General features: G+C 40.1%; 1 protein-coding gene across 7 annotated transcripts in view; it reads right to left on the bottom strand.

The window, feature by feature from the left end:
• Window positions 1–12,817, bottom strand: part of LOC119820744 (proto-oncogene tyrosine-protein kinase ROS) — a 98,741-nt gene that overhangs the window by 61,335 nt on the left and 24,589 nt on the right. For 5 of the 7 annotated variants that reach the window (XR_005286530.1, XR_005286531.1, XM_038339301.1 and 2 more), the window contains exons 12-19: window positions 11,598–11,812; window positions 10,644–10,804; window positions 10,137–10,281; window positions 7,174–7,436; window positions 4,231–4,294; window positions 3,712–3,914; window positions 2,165–2,370; window positions 695–978 (exon numbers count right to left, since the gene is read on the bottom strand). Coding sequence is in view for 5 of the 7 variants with exons in the window: in XM_038339301.1 (XP_038195229.1) it covers window positions 695–978; window positions 2,165–2,370; window positions 3,712–3,914; window positions 4,231–4,294; window positions 7,174–7,436; window positions 10,137–10,281; window positions 10,644–10,804; window positions 11,598–11,812 (1,541 nt within the window). In the remaining 2 variants the exon portion in view is untranslated. The remainder of the gene's footprint in view (window positions 1–694; window positions 979–2,164; window positions 2,371–3,711; window positions 3,915–4,230; window positions 4,295–7,173; window positions 7,437–10,136; window positions 10,282–10,643; window positions 10,805–11,597; window positions 11,813–12,817) is intronic. The other 2 variants (XM_038339302.2, XM_038339306.1) reach the window with 2 other exon arrangements.

The raw sequence follows: 12,817 nt of genomic DNA, 5'->3' as shown, positions 1-12,817 counted from the left end.
TTTGTATTGGTTTGGTTTGGTTTGGTGTTGCTGGTGCTGTTTTTAGATGGGGTCTTTCTATGTAGCCCTGGCTATTCTGGAATATAGGCCAAACTAGCCTTGAACTCACAGGGGTCTGCCTGCCTCTGCCTCCCAAGTACTGGAGTTAAAAGTATGTGCCACTATGCCAAGCTAATGTTATAATTTTAATTGTTAGTTGTGGAATCAAATTTTATAAACCCAGAGTTTATCACTTCTGTTAGACTGTCTGGGATTGTCCTGTCTCCACCTCCCCACTGCTTGGATTACAGGTGTGCATCAACATCTGCTTTTTATGTGAGTACTAGTGATTCAAACTCAGGTCCTTGTTTTTGTACAGCAAGCTCTTTACTAACTGAGCCATCTTCCCTTCCCCTTAAAGTCCTTTCTAATGGATGGGAAGGACTGCTGTTATAAATGAGGATACACATGCTGGGATATAGCTCAGCTGAGACTGCCTAGCACACACCACTGGGTTTGATAGCCAGCACTTCATAAAACTAAACCTGGTGACACACATCTGAAATCCAAGCATTTAGGAGGTTAAAAAAAAAAAAAGAAGAACGGAAGTTCAAGGTAATCCTTGGCTATCGTATACATTTTTGACTACCCTGGGTTACCTGAAACCTATTTTAAAAATATGAAGAAAAGATATATGCATGCATCTGCACATTACCAAGGATGGCAGGCACCATGGTGATTTTCCAGCATTGACATCCTTCCAGATCCATGGCCCAGATCTCTTGCCCTTTGGTAAAGTATATCCATGGTCTTTTTGGGTCAGAGGTATCAACAGTCATTGCTCCACCTAACTGGGATTCAATCACATTACAAAAACATTGGCTCCTTCCACTCTGGTTTGCGGCCTTGGTTTGTAGAAGGTGGTGCAAGGTGTGATTGCTAACACTGCAGTAAAACATCCGATGGCCCAGATCTGAAACTTCTGTCCAATACAAGCGACTGTAAGGAAGGGGTGGGGGAAGAAATCCTTTCAATTTAATGAGGAAAATATGTCACTTCAAATATGAGTTTGCAATGAAGATTTCATGTATAATAATGAGAGGACAGATGAAACCTTGGCAGTAAACATGTCCAAATATCAAATAACTTCCTTCTGAGATGGAAGAGGTCACAAGAAGTTCAACTCAGTGTTGCTCAATTTTTTTTAATAGCATATTACAGCCAAAGCCCTGGGCGCTAATGGCCTTGAACTCATAGTCTGAGCACCTTCAGTGGCCATCAATGGCTATAAATTCTAAATATATTTTCATATTTTTCAGTATGTCCTTCTCCACTCTCTTCCTATTCCTGTTTCTTAAGGGCAATAAGCAACCTAGTTTTCAAAACAGTCTATTTCCATGCTTATGGCTCAAATAAAAATATCCTCTCCAAGCTGGGAAATTGATACTTCGTTGCTGAATGGAGGTCCTAAGACTACACTATAAAGATAGGAATTTTCTGAAGATGAATGAACCTAGGCGAGCTTTAGCTGGGACACAGCTGCTGACCCTCTGTGCTGTCCATCCCGCCTTTGTCTCCATTTACTTCTTGTTTTTATCACCTGCAGCCGCTTATAAAATTCACTGATATAAAAATGTGCTATGGCTGTCCTTCTGGCAATTAGCCCATCTGTAGGCTAGTCAAATTTTCAACATGCATTACAATTATAATCTTAATTGTTGGTTGTGGGAGAGACGTTTATGGAGCCTTCATGAGAATTCTATCTCTGAGCCTTGCTTCTTATTCTCATTTTCTAGATTTTGAGTTGGGGGGGGGGTATTACTAAATCACTGTGGTTGGCCTTGAACCCACAATGTTCCTGCCTCTGACTTCTGAGTAATGGGGATGACACTTAGGGATTACCAAACTTAGCTCAGAATTATTTATTGTAATTTAATATATCTCCCAACCATGCAATCCCAGTGCCTGGGAGCTGAGGTAGGAACAAAAGGAGGGAATTCAGGTCATCAGTGGCTACATAACCAGCTGGATGTCAGTATAAGTTACATAACACGCTCTCACAAAACTAAAATAAAAGTTAACCATGAGTCTTAAAGCTTCTTGTTTCCCCTTTATTAGCTTCTAATAGTGAACAAAGATATCGCATCAATATATATCTATTTCATCACAATAAAGATATTCATACCTTAAAAGGGGATATACGGAGAAAGAAATTATTGCTGAATGCCTTTTGCAAATCTTCAACTCCCTAGGAGATTTCACCTTGTATTCAAGATCAACACTGAATATCCGTGTTCCATCTTGAGATGCTTTCAGTGCAAAGTAGAGGTGCCTTGCAATCCAGTCCACTGTAATAACTGCAACATCAGACACCAGAGCATCCTGGAAAAACTTAAGACAGGGTAGAGAGTAGAGAACACAGCTAGGAAGAGCACTGATCCTTTCCATTTGGAGATTCCTGTGGCCATTTGCATCATTATGCATTGAACTGCTCTGGAACCTCCAGCCTCGCTCCTCAGGCTCTGCGACAACAGTAACTCAAGTCTTCTCACATTGTGTGTTCATCTAGTTTACTTCAGCCACTTGGCTTCAGCTCTGATCTGCAGAGCAGGGCTAAAACTCCTCGTCTTCAGACACAATGATTCATTCAGTTAAGGACTCGAATGCTAAACTACCTTTCAAATGTTTCCATGTGAGTTACTCTAACGTAAGAAGCTATCACCCCACCCTAAACCCCTTTTCTCTTGCGCGTCACATTGTTAAGGATGTCCACTATTAACCCCAGGAGTCATTCTGCTCCTATGTGGATCCCCCTTCATTTTCTTATCATACACTTCATGGGGAGCCAGTCTCTGAAAATCCTTCCCCAGCTTGGCATCTCCTTTCTAATTTCTTTGACTGTCACCTAACTCCTGGGTTTCTGTGACTTCCATTGCTGAAAAATAGAGCATTCTAAAGCATAATTTGAAGTTGGAAGTCACAGTGCACATCTGCAAAGCCAGTACTGCACAGGTGGAAGGAAGGGAACCAGGAGGTCAGTGTTAGCCTAGGTCATATAGTTAATTTGAGGCCCAGTCTGTGCTATGTAAGACTCTATCTCAAGGAAGAAAGAGAGAGAGAAAGAGAGAGGGAGGGAGAGAGAAAAAGAAAGAGAGAAGGAGGGAGGGAGGGAGGATGGGTGCAGGCGTAGAGATAGAGTATCGAGATATCGCGACTCTCTCTCTCTCTGCCCCCTCCCTCCCCCCTCCCCCTCCTCCCCTCCCTCCTCCCTCCCCCCTCCCCTCCTTTCCTTCTTTCCTTTCCTTTCCTTTCCCTCTCCTTTCCCTTTCCTCTCCTTTCCTCTCCCCTTCCTCCTTCCTTCCCTCCCTCCTTCCTTTCCTTTCCTTTCCTTCCTTTCCTTTCCTTTCCTTTCCTTTCCTTTCCTTTCCTTTCCTCCTTTTCTTTCTTCTTTCCTTTTCTTCTTTTCTTTTTCTTTCTTCTTTCCCCCCTTTCCTTCCTTTCCTTTCCTTTCCTTCCTCTTTCCTTTCCTTTCCTTCCTTCCTTTCCTCTTCCTTTCCTTTTCCTTTCCCTGCCTTCACCCCGTGCACGAATCCATTCTGTATTTATGAGTGACTAAATGGCCACACATTTACTACTGTTTCAATCATTCTCATCTTAAAGGCTCACAGCTCACCCACTGGCCAATCATCTTAATTACATCCTTCACATCAAAAGAATCTCAAAGGGAAATACCTTGGAGCTGGAACGATTGTGCAAATTCAGAAGGAAGAGTGAGTCTCCTTGCGCAAAATACCCCATTTCATCATCTGCCGTGTACCCCACAGTGCGGACATCTCCCTCCGTGGAAAACGTCCATGCAACTTGATTTTGATCCATATCTAGAAACATGATCTTATTGCCAAGAAGAGATATAAGATATGGAAATGGTTTGATTTCTGCAAATGAAAAATAAGTAGACAGTGCCCATGAGAAACAAGCTTCAGGTCATGAGAAATCAGCCGTGCTAAAATCCATGGGCCACTTCAGATTTGTCTTAACACATCAGGCTCCATGAAGACTCTCAGGCCCTCTGAGTCTGAGTTTCTTCAAACTACTTTGACATGAATGTGTGTGTGTGTGTGTGTGTGTGTGTGTGTGTGTGTGTGTTCTGATCTTAACTTTTAATCCAGAGCTGCCATTCCTTTTCCTTAACATACCAACAAAAACATATACTTTCCAATCATTATTTACAGATTTTTAGGTAAGAAATACCTGATGTTTTAGACATCACTGTATTGGAAAATGGTCCTGGCCCTTTGGATGTGAAGACACGAACCTAAAGAATAGAAAAAGGAAGAAATTTTTTTAAATGTATAGGTGTTCTCAGTAGCAGTAAACTCAGAGACTGATAATTTTGCAATATTCATTGTATACACCTAATATGCATTATAAATAGCTTAAAAGCATTGTTTACATCTAAGTATATTGTAATAAATACCTAAAAGGGAAAATATTGACCTGTACCCACAGTTGGTTTTCTACCTAAAAAAGTATAAAGAATGATAAATGTCTCCATTGCTTGGGAAAGGTCTGGGGACCTCTTGAGTAGCCCAGATACTATGGATTGCAGATTAATTTGATTGTGTCAATAATTACCCAATAAAATTACCAATATGTGTTAACTAATCATTAATTATTATACCTGAAACACAAACAATCTTTACTCATCAATTAAATATTTTTAAATAAATAAAAGTCATCAACTATTTCCAAGATCAGGTTATATAAAATAGTTAACAGATATAAAACTGTATAAATTACGGTAAGTTACATATACTTGACTTTCTAACAGGAGGTTTAGAAGGAGAAAATAATCAACTCTCCTTATATTTAAAAGTAAGTATGCATTTCACATACATTCTCTTTGGGTCCTCCCAGCTACTTTGGAGTGGAAACTGGATCAGGATTATGTGGAAGCTCACAGGAGACCCAGGTGGGGACTGCAGCAAAGCGATGACATGTGTATCCTCCTGAGACCTGTGTATCGTCCCTTTCACTGTGCCATGCTACACCCTAACAGGAACGCTTTTACTTTAACTTTAATGTATTTTATTGTGTAATAAATCATTTCCATTTCCAAACCTTGTATTTGTAAAATTACCCGCAAGAAAAATTGGCACGTAAGATGATGGCCTCAAAGTACAAGATCCCAAGTGTTCTATCAAGAAAGCACCAGAGAATAGGTTTTTTATTTTGGATTTTTTTATGTGGGGTTTGGGTTATGTTGTTGTTGTTGTGCTTTGTTCTTGTTGATATTTTTCTGAGACAATATTTCTCTGTATATCCCTGGATTCCTGGAACTCAATCTGTAGACCAGACTGGGCTTTAACTCAGAAATCTACATGTCTCTGCCTTCCAAGTGCTGGGATTAAAGACATGTGCTACCACTGCCCAGCATTATTTATTTATTTATTTATTTATTTATTTATTTATTTTATTGTGTTTTAGTTGTGTGTATGTGTTTGTACCACATGCATATGTTGCGCCCTTGGAGATTAGAAGATGGCACTGGATCCCATGAAATATCTTGTAGGTAATAGGAATTGAATGAGAGTCCTCTGTAAGAGCAACAAGTGTTTTTGACTGCTGAGCCATCTCTTCAGCCCCGCAACAAATTGTTTTCTTATATTTCTAACACTAAATGTATTTTATTATATTACATATTAATGTCTGTGTATGCATTTATCAAATCATGCAGTCTTCACTTCTGAATGAGACTGTGCTAAATGTACCGAGACATGTCATTTTATATGACTCTATACTGACTGAAATTTAAAGTTACATATAAATATTAACAGACACAGCTAGAATACATATTTAATTGGAGTATTTAGTAATATTAACCATTAGAAATTAGTATTATTTTTAATTTTATGTGTGACTCTTGATTAGTATAAATATAGAGAGACTTAATAAATTATTCCTGTAATTATTTTATTTAAATTTAAATCCTATAAAAGATCCATAAGAAATTAAAATATTCAAAGTAATCCCCTAAACATTTCTCCCCAGAAGATGTGGAAAATAAATGTAAATATGTACAGCTATCAAGAATACAGTAATTTATGAGGATATATATTATATATAGGTTTTTTGAGACAGGGTTTCTCTGTAGCTTTGGAGCATGTCCTGAAACTAGCTCTTGTAGACCAGGCTGGCCTCAAACTCAGTGAGTGCTCAGTTGAAGAGGACGACCTTCCCCAAACAGAGGAAGACTGGTCTTTGCTCAAGGGTATATGAGTAGCTGTGCTCTGCTGCTAGAACCTCCAAACAAGCTCTCAAGCCATGTATTTTAAGTAAAAAAAATATATAAATTTAAAATGCCAGAGTGTCATGGCAATAGAACACTTTCCTGACTCCTCATCTCTTTCTGCTCTGTTATTATTACTATTATTATTAATAATATTATTATTAGATTACTGCTCTGAGATATCAGCTCTGTCAGTCCTCACTTCTATTTACACATGCAATTCCTAGTCTGGGCATTCAGGCTATTCACAGAGATGCTGCCACAAGCTGCAAAGGAGCACAGAGGCTGCGTGTGGCGTACCACTGCCTGGTCATGCAGCCTTGGTGGTGAGAGGACAGATCTAGGGATCAACTGTAGGTAGTTTTTGAGTACACAAATACAGGCTTTATTCTAAATGTGAACAACACTCTGAGTGCAAGGCAATTGTCAAGGCATCCTTTACCCAAGCTGTGCTGTCTCTCCTGTCTATGTCTGCCGACTGCTTGATTCCTCTGAGCACAGTGGAACTGAATAACTAACAAAGCAGAAATATATTAACTCAGTCTTTTAATTAACCATCCATTATACTATGAAAATTCACATCCCAGGGCTGGGAAGATGGCTCAGTCATTAAATTCTGGGCTCACAACCAAAATATCAAGATTCATCCCCCAGGAGCTGCAGAAACAGCTCAGCAGTCAAGAGCACTTGCTTGTTCTTTCAAGGGACCCAAATCAGTTTCAAGTACCCATAAGGACTGTTCACAACTGCCTATAACTCCTGCAGCGGGGATTCAATGCCTCTGGCCTTCATAGGCACCTACACACACATGTATATATTCACATGCAGAGATGCAAGAACATAATTTAAAATAATAAGGATAAATTCTAAAAACAAAAATATGTATCCCTGTTTCTCTCTCATACCTGGAAGGCAACAATATACCCAAGATTCGTGGCCTCCAGCCGAAAAGACAATACCGGGGGCTTGACACTGACTGAAATCCAGTCTTCGGTTGTTTTATTGGCATCGCTTTGTTTAGATATATGATAGAAGATTTCAAATTTGGTTAGCACTCCATTTTCATGCTTGGGTTTATTCCACCTAAACTCTACCATGACTTCATTCTTGTTGCCATATCTTCCACTTGGCAAAATAAATATTCTGGGGTTCTCTGGTGCTGATGGAACTGGAAAGTAGATGCACAGACAGTGTTGGATATAATATAAAGGCTGGCTTTTATCACCCATGATCATGGCATGGACGTATTGGCAAATAAGTATTTCTCATTCTAGATAGTCAAGGTGCATTACTCTCATTCTTAAGGCTGTTTAGAAGAAGAACCCACAGGTTTCTTCAGAAACTCATCTTGATATTTCAACAAGTCTCCATGATTTCCTTTCAGCCTACCCCATGTCCTCTTCTTACTATGTAAACTCATCTTTCTCTTCTCTCTGTCCCAGACAGATGAAAGGTGGACCAGTTATTCTTAAGAAAATACAACATTCACTCTCATCCTGACAGCATGGTTTATCCGATGTCAGTTAATAAGAGGCAAGGCAATGACTCTGACTGCCCTTCACTCTGTTCAGGAGGTAAAATACAGCATGTAGGGACTTTGGCTCTCTTACCACTAACCCTCAAGGAAGCAGAAAATCGGGGCGGTGACTAACACGTATCTCAATACTATGGCTTGGGCATCTCCATCTTTGCCAGAGTTGAACCAAGCCATGAAATTCCGGGTCATTCTACTACACAAATTTATCTCCTGTCTTGAAAGTCCTGTGCAGGGTCTCAGGTCTCACACCTTCCCTATGACCAGTCCCGTTGCTTCCTAATGTTTCTCACTTACACCTCTACTCCATCCCCAGTCCTTCGTACACTGAACTTCTCTTGTGGTATAAAACCTTGCAGTGGTTTGAATAAGAATAGCCCCCATAGGTTCATATGTTTGAATGCTTATTAGGAGGTGTGGCCTTGATAGAGGAAGTGTGTCACTGGGGATGGACTTTGAGACTTCAAAAACCCATGCCAGGCCCAGTGTGTTTCTCTCCTCCTATTGCTTGTGGATCAGGACCTAAAGCTCTCAGCTTCAGGGCGATGCCTGCCTGGTTGCCACCACGCTCGCTGCTATGATAACAATGAACTAACAGTGACTAAGATCTTTCTATCTCTTCTTGCATGGTTTTTGTTGTTGTTGTTGTTTGTCTGTTTGTTTTTTTTGTTTGTTTGTTTGTTTTTCAAGACAGGGTTTCTCTGTGTAACATGCCTGGCTGTCTTGGAACTCACTTTGCAATCAGGCTGGCCTCGAACTCACAGAGATCCACCTGCCTCTGCCTCACAAGTGCTGGGATTAAAGGTGTGTGCCACCACCCAGCTTATCTATCTCTTCTTACTCCATCTCTCAAAATCCAGCCAAAGTCTTCGCACTGAAAGGCCTTCTGAACCACATCAGTTCATGTACATCTCCCTCTTCTGTGAATATTTGCTGTCTCTTGACAAAGCTGAAGATTTTATATGACTGCTATAGGTCATGCTACTCAATTCAGTTATCATGGCCTCATTTCTATTATACTAGAAGCAGATATGATTGTTTCCATCCTGTTTTAGGGACTCCATCAAAAAGAAAAAACTATCTTTCTTCCTTTTTTAAGACCTCCCCCAAATCTAGTATTGAAGTGCTTAATAAAAATTGGTGAGCCTGGATAATTGTTTACCATGTTGCAAATATTCTGAAGTATGGGCCATAACCCATTATTCTTCCATACTGCTTCCAATGTCTATCAGATGTTTACCACAGGCCCCTAGGAGATCCCCAAGGGATACAGTTCAAACTAATTTCCACAGAATTGCATCACCAAAGCTGGAAGTCTGAGACAATCTTAGAGCACAGCTGGATCCAAATACTACCTGAGGCAGAATGTGCTCATGTTCCACTGTGTTCCTGCCTTGAGCCTTGTGTGTGAATATTATTGAATAAATCCTACCATTAAAAGTGCACTGCTGCGTGGATCTCTGTGTTTACTGAACCATCTGTTCTACTGGACATTTATAGAAGTGAAATTAACATGATGCTCTCACTTACCAATATCTGCAAAAATGACCCAGTGAGATGTCTGAAACTCCAGTGAGAACTTTGGATTATGTCTCACTTCTGCAGCTAAGACTCTAACACCTGTCTGTGTGGAGATCCAGCATAGGTGGGGAGTGGATGTTTAATGAAAGTGTGATGGGGGCTGGAGAGGTGGCTCAGAGGTTAAAAGCACTGACTGCTCTTCCAGAGGTCCTGAGTTCAATTCTCAGCCACCATATGGTGGCTCACAACCATCTGTAATGAGATCTGGTGCCCTCTACTGGCCTATAGGATATATGTAGGCAGAATACTGTATACAAATAAATAAATAAATCTTTTTTTAAGAGTCCCCTTTAAAAAAAATAAAAGTGTGATGCCTGTAAGCATGCTTTGTACACCTGCGAGGATCTGTCTGGAGCTCTTTTTCAAATATATCCCAAGAAGCAGACCATCTGGACACCAGTTACTTATGCTCAGAACACTGGGTTACCAACACTGCTACTCCCCGCCGCTCTGCGGAGGCCAGTCACCTGATGAGGGGATTCACAGACGTCTTGAAACGTGTTTTTGCCTCTTAAATATCATTACAGTGGAGCCAAAATAGTTCTTAACCTTTCAAATATTCATCTTTGGGAATATATTTACAGGCCTCTTTTGATGATACTATTCTAAATTCCAAGAAGTCATTGAAAGTTTATTGAATCTATACAACTCCATAAAACTCAAAAAGTTATTTTAACTATTATTGACTATCCACTTCAGATCAGGTAAAGTAATCAGCATCTTATTATTGTTTAAAAAGAAATTTTCTTTTACCTGATTCGGGTGCACGAAGAGATAGAGATGTTTTTTGGCCTTTTCCCCAGTAAGTATACGGAGTGACAGAAAAGTTAAATAAGGCATAGGGCTCCAGTCCTTCCACAGTAAACACGGGCAAGGACTGCTGTTCAATAGCCAGGAACTACAATAAAAGCACAACACACTTTTAGAGGAAAGGTTATTGACTTTCACTCGTAACTAACTAACATTTCTAAATTTTGGTTTACTTCTAAAATCAAGACTTGAAATCTTGGAAACGTAGATGTTGAGAATTGTTTTTGCTACGTCTTTGAGATAAACCAGTTAAACTGTAGCCGGCATCACAATTAGCACGAAACAGACAGCTGTATAAATGTTCTCAGGCAAACGCTTAATAACCAAATGTTACGGAAAAGCAACCAAAGGGATGTGTTTGGCTCAGTGTACAAATCGCATATACACACACTGCCGGCACGATGAGGAAGTGCCTTCGGGAAATCGTACTGAAGCAGCAACTCTAAGTACCTTAGAATGAGCGCTCAATTCCACGCTGTAGAAAACTATGCCCCAGTCCACGGCAGGGGGTTCATTCCACAGGACTTGGAAATTTGAAGTGTGTCCTTCAATCCGAAAGGAAGACTCCTGAACAGAATCTGGGATAACCTTGGGAGTAGAGGAAAAGTTTCCTGTGGAGTGAAAAAGGAAGAAAGAAACAGCGAGAAAGCTAAGAATAGATTCATGGAAAGCCAGCCGAAATGCCCAGACTTGGAATTAAAACCGACGTAGTGGTGCACGCTCGCAGTCCCACCACAAGGTGGAGGCAGAGGCACTGAAGTTTAAGGGCAGTCTGCACTGCAAAACGCTCCCTAGATCAATCTTGGCTACATGAGACCTTGTTTCCAAACAAATGTCAAATTTTTCCTTTCTTTTGAAAGCATCTTGCAAAATTATCTTTAAATTTTGCAGGCTGTACATTTGAGTTAAGAATAACTTTGCTATAAACAAATTAAAAAAACACTAATATTTTTTTCTTAAGAAGTATGTTAAAACAGGAAGAGTATCTATCAAACTATCTGTTGAAGATGGGTGGGGGTGGCACATGCCGTTAACCCCACCACTCAGGAGACAGAGGCAGGCAAATGTATAAGTTCGAGGACAGAGTGAGTTCCAGGATGGCCAGGGCTACACAAAGAAACCCTGTCTTGAAAATCATATGTGTGTGTGTGTGTGTGTGTGTGTGTGTGTGTGTGTGCGTGTGTGTGTATGTATGTGTATATGTGTGTGTGTGTATATATATTCATGTGTGTGTATGTATACACACACCTATATATGTGCTTATATGTATATTGCTTTATATACATATACCTATATATGTATGCACGTATATGTATATACATATATATGTGTTCGTGTACATATATGTGTGTGTTGCATATATGTGAAACATAAAAATGAATTGGTACGGATAAAATGATGTACCTGGCAGAGGCTTGAGGGATGCCTGTATAATAGTGAACTGGTTAAATTTTGCTGGCTCCAAAACAGACACGCTGGTTCTCTGACCTATTTCCTGTGCCGTAATAATCCTAAAGCCATTGATCCAGAAGAGCCGACCACTGTAGTACACCAGTGCATTCTGGGAAATTTCAGAAGGACTCCAGGCTGCAAACTCTGTGATGGTAGAGTCCCCAGCACTGCAAAAACATAAAGCTACAGAGTGTGCATTTGGAGTTTGAGGAGGTCTGGTCAGTACAACACTCACAAAATTATGTGCTCCTAAATAAATACATGTGTATCTGTGAATGCGCAAATAAGAAAAAATATTTGCAACAAACAATTTTCCATGCTTTTACAGTTACACTAAATTGGGTTTTTATTTTTCTTCAATTGCCGAACTTACACAAAATTTTCTTATTAACAGAATACAGCAATTGCAAGAATACACACTAGTTTCAGGCTTGAACAAATCTTTGTCTTTGGGTAACATATATCACAACCGGAATTCTCACTCCTTCACTAGCAGAGCGTTCACATCTGGTTTCGCCCCATGTTTCCGTAACACTTGGAGTTGCAAAAGAAAAACTTAGTGCCAGGATCTTCCAGGCCTTAGAAAAAGAATCGCGTGTAGAAGAATGAAAGTAGATCCATACCTATCACCATGCACAAAACTCAAGTCCAAATGGACCAAAGACCTCAACAAAAAACCAACCACACAGAACCCCATAGAAGAGAAAGTGGGAAGTACACTTGAATGCATTGGCACAGGAGACCACCTCCTAAATATAACCCCAGCAGCACCGACACTGAGAGAAACAATTAATAAATGGGACCTCCTAAAACTGAAAAGCTTCTGTAAAGCAAAGGCCATGGTCAACAAGACAAAACAGCAGCCTACAGAATGGGAAAAGATCTTCACTAACCCCACATCAGACAGAGGACTGATCTCTAAAATAATCAAAGAACTCAAGAAATTGGTCCTCAAAAAAACAAAAAAATCAAATAAAAAATGGGTACAGACCTAGACAGAGACATCTCAACAGAGGAATCTAAAATGACTGAAAGACAGTTGAGGAAATGTTCAACATCCTTGGCCATCAGAGAAATGCAAATCGAAACAACTCTGAGATTTCATCTTATACCTGTAAGAATGGCCAAGATCAAAAACACTGATGACAACTTATGCTCCAGAGAATGTGGGG

Source organism: Arvicola amphibius, chromosome 8 (genome assembly GCF_903992535.2).
Source record: "Arvicola amphibius chromosome 8, mArvAmp1.2, whole genome shotgun sequence".
NCBI classification, from domain to species: Eukaryota; Metazoa; Chordata; class Mammalia; order Rodentia; family Cricetidae; genus Arvicola; species Arvicola amphibius.
This window is presented reverse-complemented; position numbering and strand designations above follow the sequence as displayed.